Source organism: Chiloscyllium punctatum, chromosome 2 (assembly GCF_047496795.1).
Source record: "Chiloscyllium punctatum isolate Juve2018m chromosome 2, sChiPun1.3, whole genome shotgun sequence".
In the NCBI taxonomy this organism is placed as follows: domain Eukaryota; kingdom Metazoa; phylum Chordata; class Chondrichthyes; order Orectolobiformes; family Hemiscylliidae; genus Chiloscyllium; species Chiloscyllium punctatum.
The window spans coordinates 74,263,486-74,285,181 of NC_092740.1; the positions used below are offsets into that span (position 1 = coordinate 74,263,486).

General features: G+C 39.1%; 1 protein-coding gene across 1 annotated transcript in view; it reads left to right on the plus strand.

Moving 5' to 3' along the window:
• LOC140485702 (aminopeptidase Q-like) overlaps positions 1 to 5,625 on the plus strand; it is a 149,230-nt gene extending 143,605 nt beyond the window's left edge. The window contains exon 20 of the mRNA XM_072584132.1: positions 741 to 5,625. Coding sequence (XP_072440233.1) covers positions 741 to 893 — 153 coding nt within the window. The 3' untranslated portion in view covers positions 894 to 5,625. The remainder of the gene's footprint in view (positions 1 to 740) is intronic.
• Positions 5,626 to 21,696: the final 16,071 nt, after the last annotated feature.

A 21,696-nucleotide genomic window follows, 5' to 3' on the forward strand; every position in this document is an offset into this window, starting at 1 on the left:
AGTGTCGTCATCACCTTAAATCCAGTAAAATGTTAACCTAAGCATAGCAAGATTGTGCAGTACTGGAGGGGGCTACAGATGAAGGGAGGGATGGACCTCTTAATGAATTTAAACATCAGGATGTATTTATTACTCAGAGAGTGGTAAGGGTATGGACTACCCTGCCTGCCAATGTAGTTAACTCAGCCACATTAGGGAGATTTTAACAATCCTTGGATAAGCATATGGATGATGATGGGATAGTGTAGGGGATTGGGCTTAGATTGGTTCACAGGTCAGTGCAACACCGAGGGCTGAAGGGCCTGGTTTGCGCTGTATTGTTCTGTGCTCCCTATGTTCCCTATTGGGAAACAAGTCGGCAAAAATACAGGTGTTGAGCAACTGGGACAATCCTGCAGAGGACCAAGCAATGCTGTTTTAGAGGATCAAGCATTTTACAGAGGGAGTGGTGGATGGGAGATGACCAGAAGAGTAGTAAAATAGATATACTTGAAGGTGAGATAGGCTTGGAGTGAGGGTTTCAGGAACAGATGAATAGAGCTGGGCAGAACCCTTAAGGTAGGAAAACCATTGTCTTTGCCAAGATGGCCCAGTGTACAGCAGGGTGGAAAAATCCACTTCATACCAACTAACGTATATTTTCTCAAGAAATCCAAAACAAAACAGTAATCATTAATATTCTATTATTTGTACAATATCTTTATGGCCAGTATTCCTAAATTCGTATTTTTCTTTTATAGTTTGAATTATTCCTGAACAGTACCACTGATGAAGAAGAATGGGCACATACCGTTCAACAGCTCATCATTGACTCACGGGATCTTTTGAACTGGAATAAGAAAATTCATACTGAAGTTCACAATTGGTTGAGTGAACACATACCTGCAAACTGAATCAGTACTAAAATTCAGGAACATGTTAAAGGTCCATAGAGTCAAAACAAGACTATCGTTTTCTCATGAATCAATCCTAAGTACCTAATTTGTAATATGTCCTTCATGTTTTCTTTCTCCAAAAGTCTGTTTAACTCACTTGTACTGATGGCTTCAATCACCTTTCATGTTAGGTTATTGCACAATTCTAGTGTTAGTTGAAAGCAGAAGATGCGCTTAACTTTTCTTCCAGATATAAAAGCTAAATTTTAACATGTTCACCAGCATATACAACTTCACTTTAATAAACAAAAACAAACTGGCTAGAACGTTATTTGGCAAGATGTTAGGGCCCTGGAGAGGTAGGAATAGAGATGGTTTGGGGATGGTTTTGTACATGGAATGTGGCTGCATTAGGTCAGCTTCTCGATGTCTTCCCACCTTCAACCAATGTCACCAGATGCAGACAGCAGGAAACATCAGTAGTTGACAGATCACCAGCAGTTAGTTGATTCAAGTTGTTGAACAACCAACTGACAACCATTTTGCTGCATTTTCCAACTGCTTGGAGCTATCTGTGCAACAGTTGGGGAATTTGAGGAAGTTATCAGACATGGAAGAGGAATGTTCATGGGGGCAATGTGGCAGTTTTGTGATCACAACACAGGCTCTCCATTCAAGGTATATAATATCAAAGGCTAAGCTTAATGGAGATGCCTGAGTACAAATGCCATATGCTGGAGGGGTTGATGCCAATGGGAAGTGATGGACATCCAGCGCCTGTAACTTTAAAGATGATGTACTCACAAGATATTGCTTGTGATTCATTCCTGATACCATGTGGCCTCCCTCAATTGGCATCCCTTTGCTGCAAAAAGGCTATATGCTGTACGAGCTGGCCTATATATCTGGTTCACAATCAATGGGGCCCGTCAAGCTTAGGCAGTAGTTCCTTTGGGACCTTGGCTAAATTTCCTCACATGCAACAAGTCATTGACTGTCTGCATATGCCCATCAAAGCTGCCTCAGAATCTCTGAACAGGAAAGTGTTCCAATCCCTCAAAGGATTTGTGACCATTGTGGCAGATTATGCATGTTCCAAATGCGTCAGTTGTTCTGGTCACCATGCCTTTGTTGTGGATTCTAGGGGACAAGGATTATTCCCTGAAGTAATGGCTTCTGACCCCTGTGTACAACCCCAAAACAAGAGCAGAGGACATGTAGAACTTCTACTGTATGACTACAAGGGCCACCATCAAGTAGATCATTGGCCTTTTGAAGGGTTTAAATGCCTTTGTAGATGCGGAAGAGATACCTGATTCAACCACAAGGACATTCTGTACATTGTAGAACCTGGTACTCAACTGGGAGTAGGGCTAGGCACAGAGTGAGCCCCATCCTTACAAGAGGAGGGCAATAAGAATATGGGCCAACTGATGGGCCTGGCACATAGGTCAATAACATACATAGCAGGGTGATTTATGACTCTCCAATCACCAGGCACTTCACATGGGGACAAGAACAAGTGGCTCCCAAGCCAACCACTTCTCTCCCAGAGAAAGCCTGGCTAACCTTTCATCATAGACACTAGCATCTCTCTGTAACACGTGGTCCTATATGTGAGTCCTATCAACATAGACACTCATGATGCCCTTAATATTACATACCATCCAAATATTTGATTCCATATCTGGTCACTATAAACTGTTGTCTAAAATTAAAAACATAAGCCTTTATACATTGAATGTCAAGCTCTTTAACTCTCATTGAACATGAAGTGCTACTGTATTTCACAAATTATTCTCATCCAGTGAAATCACAAGTGCAAATTCCCCATCCAGTTTTGCATTTGTTCGCAATCATTTCTATGAGTATTACTGCTGCATCCGATGCAGATGTGAATGCTGCCTGCTGCCTTTCTTGCTCCACTGCGTTAGTTAGCAATAGTTTATAACTTCAGGGGCCTGACAACATTACAGTTCGCCTGTACCATGTCAGTCATCTTACAACATCCTCTTCACTATTTACACAGCTACCTCCAGGTATGCTTTCTGGATAAGACAAGCTGCTTTCTCTTCTCAACTCAGGACCTGAATATTAGAGTGACCCCAAAAGTTGAAAACCTAACTTCTTTACTGTCACACAGAATTTGTTTTGCTGCTCACCCATATTAACATTGTCTATGATTAAAGGAGCAGGACTATACACAGTATCTTAGATGTGTTGATCAACGCCTTAAATTGCAACAAAATTACCTCTTTTAATTGTGTAATGTCCAGAACCTTGCCATTTTATCTGCAGTTGTGCACTCTACTTATTGTTTCTTAGATTTAGAAATCCAAAGCACTTTTTCTCGACAGCACTCTCAATTTTTTTTTTAGATTAGATTACTTACAGTGTGGAAACAGGCCCTTCGGCCCAACAAGTCCACACTGCCCCGCCGAAGCGTAACCCACCCATACCCCTACATCTACATCTACATCTACCCCTTATCTAACACTACGGGCAATTTAGTATGGCCAATCCACCTAACCTGCACATCTTTGGACTGTGGGAGGAAACCGGAGCACCCGGAGGAAACCCACGCAGACACGGGGAGAACGTGCAAACTCCACACAGTCAGTCGCCTGAGGCGGGAATTGAACCCGGGTCTCTGGCGCTGTGAGGCAGCAGTGATAACCACTGTGCCGCCCACACACATCTTTAGATTCTTGGTCTTCTATAAAACAAGTCAAAATGTAATTGGATCTACTAATTGGATGTACAGATTAAAATCATTCTGACTCAGACAAAAGCATTCCTTAATCCCATCATCCCATGTTCTCGACACCCCCAGGACTCTCTTCCCATTCCTACTTCAAGATTCCAAACCTACCTTTTCTGGCAAGGTCTAGCAGTTAGCCTCATGAGGCTGCCTGCGGTCCCAGTGTTGATAGCGACCCCAGTGGCAATACTGGGACTAGAGCTGCCAGCTAATCAGAGGTGGCACTGTTTCTCAAGTGTGTGATTGAAGCTCTGCCTGCAGCCAATTAAAGCACCATTCAGTGTTAAGTAGCTGCAAGACAGAAAGCATCAGTAGGGGCAAAGATCTGGTCTTCTCTGTTTTTATTTAAATCCAATGTTCTATCCAACAATGTATATATTCCATGGTTTATTGCCTTATAATTTAATCATCAAAAATAGAACAGTGTTGAAAGTTTTCTTAAAATCTGAGTAAATGCTTTCAACATATTTATGTTGGCCACTGTGCCGTTAATTTCTTATAAAGATTCCAATAGGTCAGATAAAGAATATCTCTGCTTTCAGAATCATTACCAAGTGTCCTTTATTAAATCGTACTCTTCCAAGTTTCCAGCAATCAGAGATTATATTTTTCTTTCTTCTCTTATTTTAATTGAAGAATTAAACAAATGCTGTCCACTTTATAAATGCATTTATTTGTTGCACTGCTTATTGGAAGAAACTATATTCTAGAAATAACAATATTAGTAAGTAAACACTTATTTTGACATGACCACAGAATTGCCACAAATCTCATCTATCCGGAGCTGGTAGCCTCTGTTTGGACAACAGATCTTCATTATTTGACTGCACCCAGGGTGGCAGAAGCTGCTGCCTATACTCTACCCACCCAACACTCAAGATCAAAAATGGATCACGCAGTGCTTGCGTGAAATGGTGGGCAGAATGTTGCAAAAAAGCTACATTGGCAGCAAGGTCAGGGATATGCCTCTCAGCAAATTCCCTCTCTCCAATCTCCATAGTGCTGCGTTCCTCGATCATGCACTGAGTGCCTTAGAATCTCTCCAACCTCCCCCAAAAACCTCCAAGCATCCTTGACTGGGTTTAATTTCTGAATTCCCACTTAACGAGCATCGCACCCACCTTCCTGTTCAATTAAATGCTCAACCTGCCATCAGGCCCACCAAGAAGTTATTAAATTCCCTGTGGTTTGAAAACAATGTACCTTTTCCTGCTATTTACTTGTATGTTGTCTCGTTCCTTCACTGCTATTACTGTATCCCCTTGTTCCTAAAACTGGCAGAGCTTTGCATGTAACAAGTAGCCTAGGGATAATTTTAGCATTTGCCAACTGTATAAATGGGGAGTTATCAGATTGACCACTGTCATACACCTCTCCTGATTTATGTGCCCTTTGAAATCTAAAAAGAAGAAAACTAATATGGCAGCTGATCTATGTCACCTTGTTTACACATTCAACAAAAAAAAACTTACCTGTCTTATCAAAAATATTTCTGATCCGTTACTTCTAATTTTCTGATGAGCTGTGTTCCACTTGGGATATCTACCAGTGGTGTGAAGTCTCATAGAATCAGTTATGTTTTCCTCCTATTCCTGAAAAAATGAAAAAGTGTTGAATACCTTTCCTGTTTGTTCGATCATTTCGTGTTTTGTTTACCAAATGTATAATGAAAATCTTTATCTTGAGGTACGTTTGATGCTTCATCTGCCAAGTTTCTTTCACTTGTTTTTGCATGGTTTTATAGTATACTTATACTGTATAATGTGTTGAACAAGCACCAAGAAACATCTTTATTATATTTTCATAATCAAAGACACTGTTTCTTCTTGAAATTCTGTACAGGCAGTGATTTTAAAAGTATATTTATTTAGCACCCACAGTTTATACTGTTGATGAATGGTTTTCCAACCTTGGGAACCAATAATAGGTACAGTATCTATTGGAAAAAACTACTACAATTAAAATATTTTAAAAAAATAAAATCTTACTGATGAGCTATTCAATTTATAAAGTGTCATTTTTGTGCACAAAAGAGCCAATGCTTATTTACAAAATAAAGCTAGGAAGATTGAATGGGTAACAGGAATAAATTCTGACAGTGAATGTCGTAAGTATTGTTATCAACTTTAGTACATAACTCATCTATGTATTAGCTTTTCTATTTAAGCTTGAATTTTCCTACAAGCATTTCTATTGCCCTTTTTGTAAACAGAATCTTGTACTCAGCCCAGCACATTCATCTTCAAATTCCAGTGAACTTCTCCGATGAAACCCATTCCCTTTGATCGGATACAGCGCTGACTCTACTGTTCATTATCAGCTTATTAATGAAAATCCTGTTTTTGTTTTAGGATTATTGTTCTGTTTTTAAAAGGCTGTCTGTCAGACTGTGGTTACTGTGAGATGTACATCAGTGAGAGCTCAGGGAAACAAATTTTAAAAATAAGCTAATGTTGAAAATAGACAAAGGAAGTAATGGCATTGAATATTACCTGTTTCATCTCTAAGACTAAAGATCAGTACCAGAAAAATGATCTGGTGAAAGTTAGCAAGGCAACACAATAACTGCTCTCCCTTTTCTTTCCTGGGATACTCTGGGTGTTAATAGACTATACACCATTGGGCTGGTTTTAACTACAGCCTGTAGACTTGCAGTGTAGGAACTAAAAGTGCACATCCCACATATTCCCATCCTACACTCTTCTCCTGGGCCCATTAAAATCCACATGGCTAGTTATTCCCTACACAGTGAGACTGGCGGTCAATCGATACCACAGGGAACAATACCCCAAAGGTGGCTTGTCCTGAGACTTTCAGTGGAGTGAGGGACTGCCTGTTGATGCTAAGTTCCAGTGCAATGATGAACCAGTGGAATCATCAGCAAGGCAGAAGAACAGTCAGCAGGACAAGATCTGGCAGAATATCCAGGAGATATGGGCACCCAGGCAAGGTCAGTGGAGGAGTCCATCCAAGTGATGAAATCTGTGATTCCTCACAGCATCTGTGGATACAGAAACAGAGTTAAAGCTTCAAGTAGAGTATAACTCTTGAAGACTACTTTTTCTTTTTATTGTACAAAGCTAACAGACTACCAAACGGGCATAATGGAATTTTTTGTCATTAAATTTATTAAATCAGAAAATTATGAAAACCCTGACCTTGAGGCTGAACTTTAGAAAATTATTTACAGTCAGATGATTAAATATTTAGGCAGAAATAAAGATTGGAAGGTTTGGAATGAAAGTTAATTTATTACCTTTATTTCTAAGCATATGATGCGCAGTATGAGAGTTGCAAAGAATCACACAATGTGCAAGGTTAACTAAACTTAGAAAGAAAATGCAACTGCTGAAGAACTAGATTAGGGCATAGACAGCATGTCACACAAGTGGCCTGAACGCCAGAACATCCCAGAGGCATGCACAACTGCCCAATGTCTCAGGCTACCTCAAAAGGAGGGATTATATGATTTTATATTCATATCACAAAAAGATAAGCACATAACTGGAAATTTATAGTAGATATTTGAGCCCAGATATTCCTGTTAAAATAATCATGAGGCTGAGCTGATTGACCTCCATTAATCAGAACTATTTTCCTTTGTGCTTGTTATGACTCAACCAGTGGAGACCTTTGCCCCTGACTTCCATTGACTTCAACTTTTCTAGGTGGCCTGAATGTCACAATCAGTCAAATGCTGTGTTGATCTCAAGGGTAGTCTTTCTCACCTCATCACCAGAATTCATACTTTTTGTCCACATTTGGACAAAGGCTATAAAAAAGTCTGAAGGTGAGTGGTCTTGGCAGAAGCTATTCTGAGCATCAGGGAGCAGGCTATTACTCAGTAAGTGACATTTGATAGCACAATCCACCTGTCCATCAACCATCAATTTTCTGATGGTTGAGATTAGACTAATATTGTGGTAATTATCTGGATTAAATTTATTCTGTTTTGTGAGCTCAGAAGTAACTGGGTAACTTTCCACATTGACAGCTAGATACCAGCTTTGCAGTTATACTGAAACAGCTTGGCTGGAAATATTTCGGCTTCTGGAGGACAAGTTATCAGTATTACAGGATGTTATCAGGACCCTTAACCTACTCAGACCACACCCGATATGCTCAGGTATTTCTAGATGTCTCAAGGATTGAATTGAAATGGCTGAACCTGACATCTGTAATGCTGGGAAGACTGAGATGGATCATCCACAGTACCCCTGGCTGAAGGTGGTTGTGAATGCTTTAGTCTTGTCTTTGGCACTCCACCAAGATCCACAATGGGGATATGCATGCAGCCTCCTCTCCCAATAATTGTTTAATTCTCCAACAGCAATCATTATGACAGAATACTGATCAGATTCATTCAGATAGGTTTGAATGGTAGAAAACAGGTCAGCTTTTCTGAGAACAAACCCATGAAAACTGGTGGTCTGTTGAAGATAGTGAGCGTCGTGTTCAGAGGGTGTAATTAGAATGGAGGAGAGTGTTCATGGTCTGAAGTTTTCAATTGAGTTCTGAAGGCTGTAAAATGCTTAAGCAGAAAATGAAATTCTGTTCCTTCAATTTGCTTTTGGCTTCTCTGAAATACTGCAGTAGAGTAGGGTAGAAATGTCAACATGAAAGCAAATAATGATTGAAATTGTTCTCAGCCTACCAGTGTTATGCAAAGAAAGTTCACAGCATTAACTGGACAGTGGTTTGTTGAACGTGCAGTGTAGCTACCAAACTGGTGACAGACAAATGGATGCCTCTTGCACATCCCAGATTTTAATTGCTAGTCTATATCTTTAACTGTCTAGTCCTAAAAACTCTTAAATTTCTGCTCTGAGCCTCTCTTTATATATATTATTATATGGCCATTAAAATTTGCCTCTATTATTAATCGTTTTGGTTACCAGTCCTAAAATCTCCTTATGTGACTCAATGTCAAACCTAGTTTGTTAACACTGCTGTACTATACCTTGGAAGGCATCATATAAATGCAATTTGTTGTGAGATTGTTGTTATTCCTGGGACTCTGTAGGCAGTGTGGGAGAAGGTTAGTTTGTGTCATAAGAGAACAACCTCAGGAAAGACCAAACTATCAATTTTAAAAGTTGTGGATAATTCAGCAGGTAGCATTGGTGATTTGGTGATTGAACTGAACTTACTTGCGATATATTACCTCAGAAAGATCAGCTGCTTTTTTCCTCTAATTGTTTCTGCAACTTTGAAACTTTCCCAAAGGTTCATTTAGAGCATAGAAAAAATCTATTCAACCTATCAAGTCAAAAGTGCAACATCCAAACAGAAATTTGAATCCTTGATTTTCTGAATCGTGATGCCCTACTGACTGAGCTATCAAGGTTAAATTGAACTGAAATTTTCTTTGAATTTCTTCAAGATATTCCTCCATTGTTATTAGCATATACTCATCTTCTTTCTGAAATCTCCAGTTAAACACTGCTCTTTACCAGTGAGAACCTACAGACTCTGAGTAACAGGTCACTTGCCAAATCGAATTGTCCAGGAATAACTTCACAAAGAATCAACTCTGTCACTCTGAGTTTAACCAATTGACCTTCCAGGAACTCAAGAGTTGGAAATAAGTCAATCAATAGCCAAGAAAACAGGCTTACAGAAATCGTCTCTGTAACAGATAGAATCAAATGCCAATGTTTGTCTCCTTGATATATTACTGCACAGAACCAAACTGCTATGTGAATATATTTTAAAAATTATGAATAAAGTATATTATGAAATAAAAAATAATCTGTGTAGTAAAAAGCTGATTCAGAACTTGTGCATTTGATTTTTGTTGAGAAACGTAGTGGTATTTTCTAACTTTCTGAAGATAATATGTTTTGATGGATCCCTTGAAGTTTAATTGCAGACTAATGGGGGATTGCGGCCGCACACTATCTTATTATCATCTCAGTGTTTGGGAGAATAGGATGTTTAGTTTGAGAAGGAATGACAACTAACCTTTAAATGAAGGAGTACAAAAGGCCAACCTGATGTTATAAGAAACTGCTCATGGCCATTGGCCAAGATATATAATTAAGATATATCAACCAGGGGAGCAGGGAATTGATTGAGAAAGAGGATCCAGGTGAACGAGCCACCATCTTTAAGGGAGAAGATCAGGAGTTCCCAACATGAGGTGAAGGGAAGAACAAAGACTGTTACCATGAAAGCCTATCACCAAAGACTGTTGAACACCAGGGACAAACACTCCATCACTCCAAAACTGGAGGGGTCTGCCACCCTGCTCCTCCAATCTACAGAATGGCTTTGGGATCTGCAAAATGTTCTCAAGTATGATGGGTCACATGGTTTCTTTCTTTGTCTAATTAAATAATGCATCACATCTAAACTGCTGCTTCTTAACAAACCATCTGAAAATTGCTTATAAATGGTCAACTGTCTATATTAGGTAACTGTGACCATGGACTTGCATAATCTAACAACACTATGACTGTGCCTTTAATCTTAAGTACTTTTACTTCAATATAGAAATTATTGTAAATGGGAGCTGTTTATGTCACTTCATAAATTCTGTCTGAGAGAATGCTAAGTGCTCCTTTTTACTGCTCAAGATCAATAAAAATGTTTGAAAGAGTTGGTGTTTTCTTACCCTCAGTGTGTGTACCAAATAAACAATTCTAACAGCAAGGTTTTCGTGAATATAAAAATGAAAAGGATTGTTTCATTCACAAATTCTAAACCCAAATTTGGTACATTACTTCACTCATCCACATTTCATACAGACTGTCAACTACACAACAATTGGCTATAGATGGAGGTAATATGCAGTTACACTTTACTTTGAAGTGTGAAGCATTCTTAGTAAGCTGTAAGGCTTCTTGTAGTCATATTTCCAGGATATTAGTTCTCAGATGAGCTTGAAGTTGGAAGAGATTCGGAGTCTTTCACTCTGTTAGGGTTTTCCATTTGCTGTTTATTACCTAGACTACTTGGTTGACTTGCAGCTAGCTTGATGGCTTTCTGATGTCACCTCCATCTCTATAAGATAAATTCTTGCTGATTTTAATATAGACAGCAGAATGGCTTCCTTGTCATAAGAATTCCACATGTCCAAAGTCCTTTTATCCAAAAAATGTGTTGATTGTATACCCGATACTGTGCCATTAATACCTCAGGAATTGAAGATAATTAGGGTCTTTGTGTTTGAATGACCCATTCAATTTGATAATACACTTTTTAATCAGTTTCAGGAAAGGGCATTGATTCAACATCAGTCTGAAATCTTCCTTTTGTCCTTGCTTGAGAGAGGGAAGTGGTCCTAACCTTAAGCTGTTGCTGGCACTTTTGAAGAAAAAGAGAGTGAGGCTTGTAGATGTGGAGCTTCACCATTTTCTTCCGCCATCTTAGTGGATCTTCTCCTGCTGTTTCTATCTCGAGAGACTGGGTGGCAGCTACTGGAAGCTGCTGTCCACTCCAGGCTTGCTGAAGATCTTATAATTACTGTCTTCGAATTTGAAACAATGCCTTCAGCCATGCCAAGAAAATAATCTGTGGGGAAGGTCAGAAAGATAACAAAATTTTATTGAAGGAAATCCAACATAATTAAGCTTATTCTTATGGCCTCAAAGTATCACATGGAGGTTTCCCAAGGAGGTTGTCATGCCTCCATAAAAAGCTTTAAGGTCACCAAATGTACATTACATAAGCAAAGTTTTCATGCTACTCTGGCAGAGTAGAATCCTGCCAGTAAGCTAACAATTATAGCCCTACCCCACCAAAGAAAAGATATTTCTCAGAATATGTCCTTGCATACTTACAGTTCAGTCTGAGAATGTGGCAGCTGTAAAGGATGGATCCCCTGTGTGGCAGCTCTGTCATTCCTAATTATGCAACACATTTCTGATATGAGAAATTCAGGTGATGCTTTAAGTGTATTTGTCTGATTAAATTTGTATCACGAACATGATAAGGAGATAATTCATACAGACTAATGGTTATAATCACGTAGGCCATATTTCTTTAATGTGCAGTCTTGGACAATTCTCAAAAAAGGGCCTCAATTCCAAAAGTTTTACTCTACCCTGATGAAGAAAAATCAGTGGCTAACTCTGCCCTCTTTGCACAAGATGTTAGGTTTTTTGCATAGTTAATTTCTCGAGCTAAAATGGCAATATTCCAACTTTGAGTTCCTGTGAGTAGATTCTGCCCAAAATATAGGATGATCCCCTGATTCTTCATGTTCCTTTTTCTGTTGCTAACTCTTTGTTCCAGATGACATTTCCACCTCCCCGAATTCCTGTGGAGCCCTTTTTTATAACTATCAATATCTCAACTTTACCCCAGAGCCCAGGGCTTTGTTGGTCATACGCTGTCCTCATGTAGAGGCAAAGAACATCACCCCTCTTGGAGCTCCAAGTTCTCTCTCAGAAATCACCCCCTTCAATCTTGAATTTCTCCCTTTCATTACTATGAATCCCTTAGTGACCCAATCCCATGAACTACATCCCAGACTTGAGTTTCCCACTCTCCTCAGGACCCCTCAGTCTGGCCACTGATAAAGCCAATGACCATTTACTGCCTCAATCTCTCGAACTAATTGTAGCCCAGACTTCCTGGACTGACTTGACAGGACAACTGACTCATCGTTGCCAAATCCCTGGATTGATTTCACAACAATAAGCTGTGCTTTTCCAACACCACACTCTCAATCTCCAGCATCTGCAGTCCTTATTTTCTTCCACTTGACTTAGTGATTATGTCAAGACTGTTCACAGTTGACGTGTGAGATTGACCATGGCTCTGTTCCCAGACAGCTGAGTTATTTTTCAATACTTTATCATTTTAATTTGAATATGGATGGTTGGAAGATGCTTTCTGAAAGGAAGAAAGCGACATGGCTTTTATTGCTGTTTTATGGTGCAGGCTGAAGTAAACTTAGGCTAACACATCAGAGAATGTTTTGAAATAAAATGTACGCAGGTACGGCAAATAATTAGGAAAGCTAATTGAATACAAAAGTAGAGAGGTTATGTTTTAATTATAAAGGACATTGGTGAGACTACATCTGGTGTACTGCACATAGTATTGATCTCCTTACTGAATTGGAGGCAGTTCAGGAAAGGTTTAGTAGACCAATACTGGAATTGGCAGGTTGACTTCAGGGGAAAGGTTCGACAGGCTAATCTTATACCTAATGGAGTTTAAAAGAGCAAGAGGCAAAACAATTGAAACACATAAAATCCACAAGGGCCTTGATAAGGTAGATGTGGAGGGGATACTTTCTTCTGTCGAAAAGTCTAGAACAAGAAGTCACTGTTTAAAAATAAACAGTTCCCATTTAAAACAGATATTATTCTCTCTGAGTGTCGCATGTGTTTGGAATTCTCTCCCTGGAAAGATGGTGGTAGTCCTTTAATATTTTTAAGGTAAAGATAGATAGATTCTTGGTTAGCAAGGGGATGAAAGTTTATCAGTCATAGGGGAGAATGTAGATTTGAAGTTACAAAACAGATCAGACATGGTTTGGTTGATTACTCCTGATTTGTATGCTGACATTTCCTTAGATTTCCACTTATAGAGTCACAGAGATGTACAGCATGGAAACAGACCCTTCGGTCCAACCCGTCCATGCTGACCAGATACCCCAACCCAATCTAGTCCCACCTGCCAGCACTCGGCCCATATCCCTCCAAACCCTTCCTATTCATATACCCATCCAAATGCCTCTTAAATGTTGCAATTGTACCAGCCTCCACCACATCTTTCCGATAGGAAGGAGACCAGAATTGCATGCAAAATTCCAAAAGTGGCCTAACCAATGTCCTGTACAGCCACAACATGACCTCCCAACTCCTGTACTCAATACTCTGACCAATAAAGGAAAGCATATCAAACGCCTTCTTCACTATCCTATCTACCTGCGACTCCACTTTCAAGGAGCTATGAACCTGCACTCCAAGGTCTCTTTGTTCAGCAACACTCCCTAGGACTTTACTATTAAGTGTATAAATCCTTCTAAGATTTGCTTTCCCAAAATGCAGCACCTTGCATTTATCTGAATTAAACCCCATCTGTCACTTCTCAGCCCATTGGCCCATCTGGTCCAGATCCTGTTGTAATCTGAGGTAACCCTCTTTGCTGTCCATTACACCTCCAATTTTGGTGTCATCTGCAAACTTACTAACTGTACCCCTTATGCTCGCATCCAAATCATTTATGTAAATGACAAAAAGTAGAGGACGCAGCACCGATCCTTGTGGCACTCAACTGGTCACAGGCCTCCAGTCTGAAAAACAACCCTCCACCACCACCTTCTGTCTTCTACCTTTCAGCCTGTTCTGTATCCAAATGGCTAGTTCTCCCATTATTCCATGAGATCTAACCTTGCTAATCAGTCTCCCATGGGGAACCTTGTCGGACGCCTTACTGAAGTCCATATATCACATCTACTGCGCTGGATGGGCTCCCTGTGGCTCTGTGTTTAAGCAGCCTTGAATTGTGTATTCTGATGACATATCAGTTCATCTCAGTTGATGTGAGATTTTCATGGCTTCCACACTTGCTATATCTGTGTCTTGGAGCATGCTCATGTTTGTTCTTGCAGCTTCCCACTTGATTTGCAAAATCCTTCTGAGACAACATTGATGATATTGCTCTCAGGTATTGTTATGTACAGGAGCCATGTACAGTCCTGCTCAGGAACATTGGGATTTCCTATGTAGGCCACACATCGAATGCAGACAGTCCCCTGGCAGAAGTCATTGTGAATGTAGTCATTACTACAATTCCCTGAGGTCAAGATCAGGAGCTTTCTCCTGATGAAAACATCAATATTAGGTCCAGATTCAGATTTCTGACTGGTATGCATTAGATGAGTGGAAAGATTAAGGCAGCTACCTTTTAAATAATATATAGCAGGCTATATATTGGAAACACAGATAGAAACCTGCTATATTTTGTGGAGGAGTTTGTGTCGGTGCATCTTACATAATCATAATGATAAATCACTGTCAAAACTAAAATGGCTCCCATGGGCTCCCTTCTGATATGTTCACAATATTCAGCACCATATTGTTTAATCAGGCAGTTTGTGCTTTTTTTTCTAAGAATTTGATGAACATTCACACCAAACAACATGAAAACTTAAAAATAACAGACAACGATTGAATCACATTTGTTTGAGCAAAATGCAAATTTAGGTCCCATGAGAGAAACCTTAATAAAATAATTTCCTTAGAGAAATCCAGTGGTATCCAAGTAACAGAATTTGCTCTCACCTCCAAACAATACAACTACAGCTACTTAAGATTTCAACTCTATTATTTTCTGTCTATTGAATATCAATTATAGTCTAAGAATTTGAATGTTGAACAATGGTATTGTTCCGCCTTGTTTGTTAGAAGCAGCTCTCAGCTTAGTTGAACGATTTTTAAATCACAGACTTCATTGCTAGGACAGTTTCCATGTACCACTGTTTACTGAGATTACAAGAATGTCTATTCCATGACGAGACTGTGAGATTTAAAAGAAGAAGATAAATCTAGAATGCAATATTATCAAAATAATAGGTACAATTCAAATAGAGAAGAAAAATTGGGGGAGAGTGAACAGGGCAATGGAAACCTTCAAAATAATGGAAAGGGGCCAAAGGATTAGGCACCAATAGGCATGCAGTTAGGAGTACTCAAGAAGAAATGTCAATTTTCAGTTGGGTTTGGTTGAAGCCCATATAATTGTAACTTGTTCAGACATACAGACAGCCAAATTATTAAAATAGATTTCAAAGGATGTTGAACAGAGGCAACATGATTACTATACAACAGTCATGCTGACAGCAATACCAGTGCTCACTAATGAGGTCAGGATTCAGTAATGTTAGTATCAAAAGCAACTTCCATCACCTTAAAAATTATTGGCATAAGCATATTCATTTGGAGAGTAAATGTGGCCAGATTTCCTGGAGATGGGGTGAACATGAGGAAACAAAAGGATGAAAGCAAAATTCTGGAGCTGCTAGAAAACTGAAATCAAACTGAAAATGGTTGAAATACTTTGCTGCTGTGGCAGCATCTATGAGAAGAGAAACAAAGTTAACATCTCGATTTGCATATAACTCTTCTTCATAACTGAAGGAAAAGAAGCTTCAAACAATCAAACGTCAAACAATCATTGGCCAAAGTGTTGCTATGAAGAAAGTAACAGGAATCTATACGTTTACCAAGTAATTCAAAGAAAGCTGCAAAGGCTGAACAGATTTCATTTATTGGCAGAGAAGAGGTCCCTGTATATAAATGTGTTATTTCTAACAAGTGTAAATGGTGCAAGCTTGTCAGATTATATCAAATTGATTGTTAGTACAATTATTAGCATACTCTATATTATTCAACAAATGCAGTCCAATTGCAGAATCATAGCATTTTGAGTTGGTAAGTGCAGGTTAGATGATCATATTTTGGTCTGTATTTTACTATTACAAACAAACAAAGGAACATTCTGTTCAATTTGATCAGTCAGCTATGGGACATATTCTCTACTTAATTGGTCTTACATCAATAATGAAATTCATTAGTGATGTTGCTCAATTGTATCATGGCAAATAATCTTGTGGACTGTTAACGGCATCCTGTTAGTGCGACATACCACACAGGTAGCCACTGTATGGCAGAAGTGTGAGATTGACAAATGAGCCAAAGTTACTCTCTTTTCAGCTGAAAAAGTAACCAATTTATCTCAATTATCCTGGAAAAACAAAGTATTCTCAAGAACTTGAACAACAAGTTCACAAAGCAATTTCCACGAATGGGATGCTTCAGCCAGTCATTGAATCATATAGCATGGAAACAGACCCTTTGGTCCAAATAGTCCATGCTGACCATGTTCCCAAACTAAACTAGTGCCACTTGCCTGTGCTTGGTCCACATCCCTCCAAACCTTTCCTGTTCATGTATTTATCCAAATATTTTTTAAATGTTTTAACTGTACCTGCATCTGACACTTCCTCAGGCATTTCATTCCACATACAAACCACTCTCTGTATAAAAAAGTTGCCTCTCATGTCCTTTTTAAATCTTCCTCCTCTCTCCTTATAAATGTACCCCCTTGTTTTGAATTCCCTCACCCTCGAGAAAAGATATTTGTCATTCACCTTATCTCTGATGCTCATGACTTTATAAACTTCAATAAGGTCACCCCTCAACCTCCTATGCTCCAGTGAAAGAAGTCCCAATCTGTCTAGTCTATTTTTATATCTCAAACCCTCCATTCCTGGCAACATTCTGGAAAAACCTTTCTGAACCCTTTCTAGTTTAATAATATCCTTCCTGCAACAGGGTGACCAGAACTGCATACAGTGCTCCAGAAGAGGTCTCACCAACGGCCTGTACAACCTCAACATATGGAGAGATAAAATAGAAATTTCAGCTCAAATTATAGTATGGCTACTGTGTAGAAGGTGACCATTTGAATCAATCACATCTGCCAGGTCCCTGAAGGAACAATTCACCTCGTGCCACTTCCCCTCCACTGAAGAGACATACTAGACTCAAAAATGCAAACTCTATCTCTATTTTTAAATTTCAGATCTAAAGTATGTTGCTGTTATTCATCAACTACAACCCTGTTCAAGCCTTTCAATTTAACTTATCTCAGACCATTCTGAATTTCATTACGTTGCACACACAACCTTCCCAATACAGAGCTTTTTGTTTTCAGTCACAAACTGTCATTGCCACTTTGCATTATTTCAGTGCAAATAGTTAAGTCTAACAGCACTTTCTTTACCAGATGTTCTTAAATCATACCAACATTTAAATGATGGTTTTATCTTAGGAGTGTAGCCAAAATTCAATTCTCCCACTCTCACTGTGCTTCTAAATGTAGTCCATCAGAATTACAAGGAAATGAAATTTGAAGTCACAATGCAAGCAAAATGCATATTGGGTTCCAAATATTTCCATTCCTGCATTTTCCCTGCACATATGGGAAATCTATTTCTTAAACAATTGTACTAATGTAGTGATTATTTGCTGTATGAGGAATCCAGAAACTTTGATAATGTTCAAAGACACAATTTCCGATCTCACCACAGTAATTTGCAACTTGGTATCAACAAAGTGACTATGAAACCATTGAACTGTAAAAGCCCAACTGCTTCACTATTGTCCTTGAGGGAAGAAAAGCAAGTATCCCTATCCATTATGGTTTACATAACACCAGCTATCAACAAGTCATACCAAGCCACTTGTGAGTGATCAATGCCCACATTCCAGAATGACTACAGCAGATATACAAACACTACACCACCATTTACAAAAAAAACAAAAATTACTGCACATTATACTTTTCATATTCAGAATTTCAAGCCCTCGCCACTTAAGTAACTTTGAGTCATAGAATCATAGAGATGTAAAGCTGAAACCATTAGCTCATAGAAACGTTCTGTCTACCATACAATTGAACAAAGTGGTGCCTGAATCTCATTGCTGATGCAATACCAGAAGTGTAGGCTAAACAGTCCAGCAATTGGCTGATTGAATCAAATATGTTCAGTTGGTTGCTTGTCACAGACAGAGTACAGATTGTACCAGTCCTCAGTCACAAAACACAAAACAAAAGTTTTACTGTTGGATTTATTTCTGTGATTTTGCCGCATTCGCTAAACAATCCTGAGGGCACTAATATCTACACTAGGAGCCAATTTATCCACATACTTTTCTCCTGAATAAATTGTGGTGGTCATTTGCAATTTGACATTTTGTATTTATCATGATAATTACAAAATAAAAGGCTTCAGCAGCATGTTTCTTTCTTCAGCCATATAAAAGGGAGGTTTGGGAAAGAGATTAAATGACAAAGATGTCACAGAACAAAAAGCAAAGGAAGAAGTACTTCTGTAGCAAAGAGCCACAATTTTTTTCCAGCATGAGTGAAAATAGTAGAATAATGAATACCTCTGCCCAAAAGCAAAATCATGAAAAACAAGATTCAAGCATGATGAAAAACATTTTAAATGGTGACCAAGTTATTGTCTGAAATTGCTGAACTGAATGTAAAGTGTATAAGTGGAATATAAGGTACTGTTTCTAGAGTTTGCATTCAACTACATGTTGGAACACTGCAGCAGGTGGAGAAGAGAAATCTGAATTTGAGACCAAGATGGAGACTGAAAATAGCAGGCAACAAGAAGGCACAGTGGCTGAGTGGTTAGCAATGCTGCCTCACAACACAAAGGATCTGGGCTTGATCCCAGCGTTGGGTAACTATCTGTGTAGAGGTTGCATGCTCTTCCCGTGTCTGTGTGGGTTTTTTTGGGAGCTCCAGTTTCCTTCTACTGTTGTGCAGGTTAGGTGGATTTGCCATGCTGAATTGTTCCATAGTATCCCTGGGTATGAAGGCTGGGTAAACTAGCCATGGTAAATACAGGGATGGGTATGGGTTTGGGAGGGATTTTATTCAGAGGGTCAGTAAAGACTTGATGGATCGAATTACCTCTTTGCACACTATAGGATTCTATGACCCTATGATAAAGCTCAGGGTTGTTCTTTAAGATTAAGCAGAAGTGGTCCACAAAGCAGTTATCCAAGCTGTTGATCATCTTTGTCTCTTCACTCTAACTGTTACCACTCCCTTTCCCATTTATTCCAACACTTCTTTGTAATTTAGTGTCTCTTGTCATCTATTCTATTTCAGTCTTCCTCCTTTGTTCATCCTCACCCTCCAATTTCAACAGACTATAATCCATCACAGATTTACCACCTTCAGTTCAGGAGAAAATCATATTTAATTCAAAATGTTAATTGGCTTTCTCTCTTCTCAAATGTTGCCAAAACTCCTGAGTATTTCCTAACTATAGGATCTCTTATAATGGCAACAATTTACTCTCAATTTTTGAATTTACAGATTGTGACTGATAATGGTCCTATTGTTCTGGCTAAGTTTGAGATTGACATCACTGTGTAATAATTGTACATTAACTGAACAGCAATTTGGATGATTTCAATTTTTTATTCTATCCTGCTGAGTGTTGTCGAACAAAGGAACCTAGGGATGGAAGCGCTTAGTTCCTTGAAAGTGCAGTCACAGGTAGACAGGGTGGTGTAGAAGGCGCTTGCCTTCATTGATAAGAACATTGAGTATAGGAGTTGGGATGTCACATTGCAGCTGCACAGGACGTTGGTGAGATGCTGATTGCCCTTTTATAAACTTCAGAGGGTGCAGAAATGAGTTACAAGGATGTTGCTGGATCTGGAGAGTTTGAGTTATAGGGAGCAGCTGACTAGGCTAGAACATCTTTCCTTTGAGTGTTGGAAGCTGAGGGATGACCTTATAGGGATTTATAAAATCATGAGGAACATACATAGGGTGAATAGCCAAGGACCTTTTTGTAGGATGGGAGAATCCAAAACTACAGAGCATATAAGGTGAGAGGGGAAAGGTTTCAAAAGGATCTCAGGGGTAACTTTTCCACATACAGGGTGGTGCAAATATGGAACGAACTGCCAGAGAAATGGTGGAGGTGGATACAATTTCAACATTTAAATGCGTCTGGATGGGTATATAGAGAGGAAGGATTAAGAGGGATAAGGGCCAAATGCTGGCAAATTGGACTGGATCAGTTGAGGATATATGGTTGGTGCAGATGGGTTAGACTGAAGGGTCTGTTTGCGTGATGTATGACTCGATTTCAATAAAGGCACTGCCATATGAAATTAATGGCTTTGAATTGCCAATATAGCATGGCACAGTTACAAATCTATGTGGGCACACACAGAAAAAGTAGAATAAGTCAAATTTCACAATTGCCACTCATAATAAGTGGAACTAAGAGCGCATGTGACCAAATTTATCTATAAACATACCCTATATACAAGAAAGTCACGTGAAACCAGTGATGCAATAAAAATGTGAAAATGTCTTTATTTTTGAAACCTCACAATGGCCTACTGCTGCCTTTGATGAGTCCACCACGATCTCAGTGTCAGCCGAAATGTCATGCTGCAGTGTGAAATCTCAAAGCATCTTGAAGACCTTTGCAGATTCAGTGAATGTAGCAGGCCACTTCAATGGGACACAACTGTAGCGGGGCCAGATAGAATGGAAAGAAAGGTTTGTGTGAAAAAATATAAATGGACAGTGAGCTACTTTTAAAGAGGAGACAGTTCAGGTACAGTCAAAGCATATTTTCTCAAATGGGAAAAGTAGGTTAAAGACATCCAGAATTGCCTGGATGACAAAGGAGATAGAAATTAAGATAAAGAAGACAAGTTGTATTTATGATAGATGTCAGGTCATTGAAAAGGTGTAAAAATCTATTAGAAAAACAAAGAGGAATTATGAGAGAAGATTGGCAGCCAATCCCAAAGTTTTCAATGGGCATACAAATGTTAAAAAAAGTGGGAAAAAGAAGAGTAGGGCCAATTAGGGAACAGAAGGTGGAGGCTAAGGGTGTGGCTGAGGCATTAAATTAACATTTTGCATTTGTCTTTACCAAGACTACTCAGGCCATGGTGTCAGAGGAGGAAACTCAATCACTGGAAGGATTCAAAACTGATAAGGCGGCAACGTCAGAAAATAGCAAGGCACTGGAACTGAATGACAAATGTCCAAGTAACTTGAAGGAAGTGAGAGTGGATATAGCAAGTAGGCTGCTACAAACTTTTAGTCTTCCCTAGACTTAGAGAGGTGGCAGAAAACTGGAGAATTGCAAACACTGCACCTTTGTTCAAGAAAGGTTGTAAAGATGACACCAACAATTAGACCAGTCAGTTTAACTTCAGTGGTGACAGAGATTCTAGAAATAATTAATTGGGATAGAGCCAGTAGTCATGTAAAAAAAAAGCGAGTTGATTAGAAATATATGCTGGCTCTTCCAAAAGGGGAAATCATGTTTTAATAACTTGCTGGAGTTTTTTGAAGAGGTAACAGAAAGGCTCATTGAGGATTATGCTGTTGATAAAGTGTACATGGTTTTACAGAAAGCTTTTGAAATAGTGTCACACAACAGACTTGTGAGAAAAGCTACAGCTCATGGAATAAAAGACACGGTAGCAAGGTTGGCTGAATGACAGGAAACAGAGAAACAGGAAGAGACTCTTT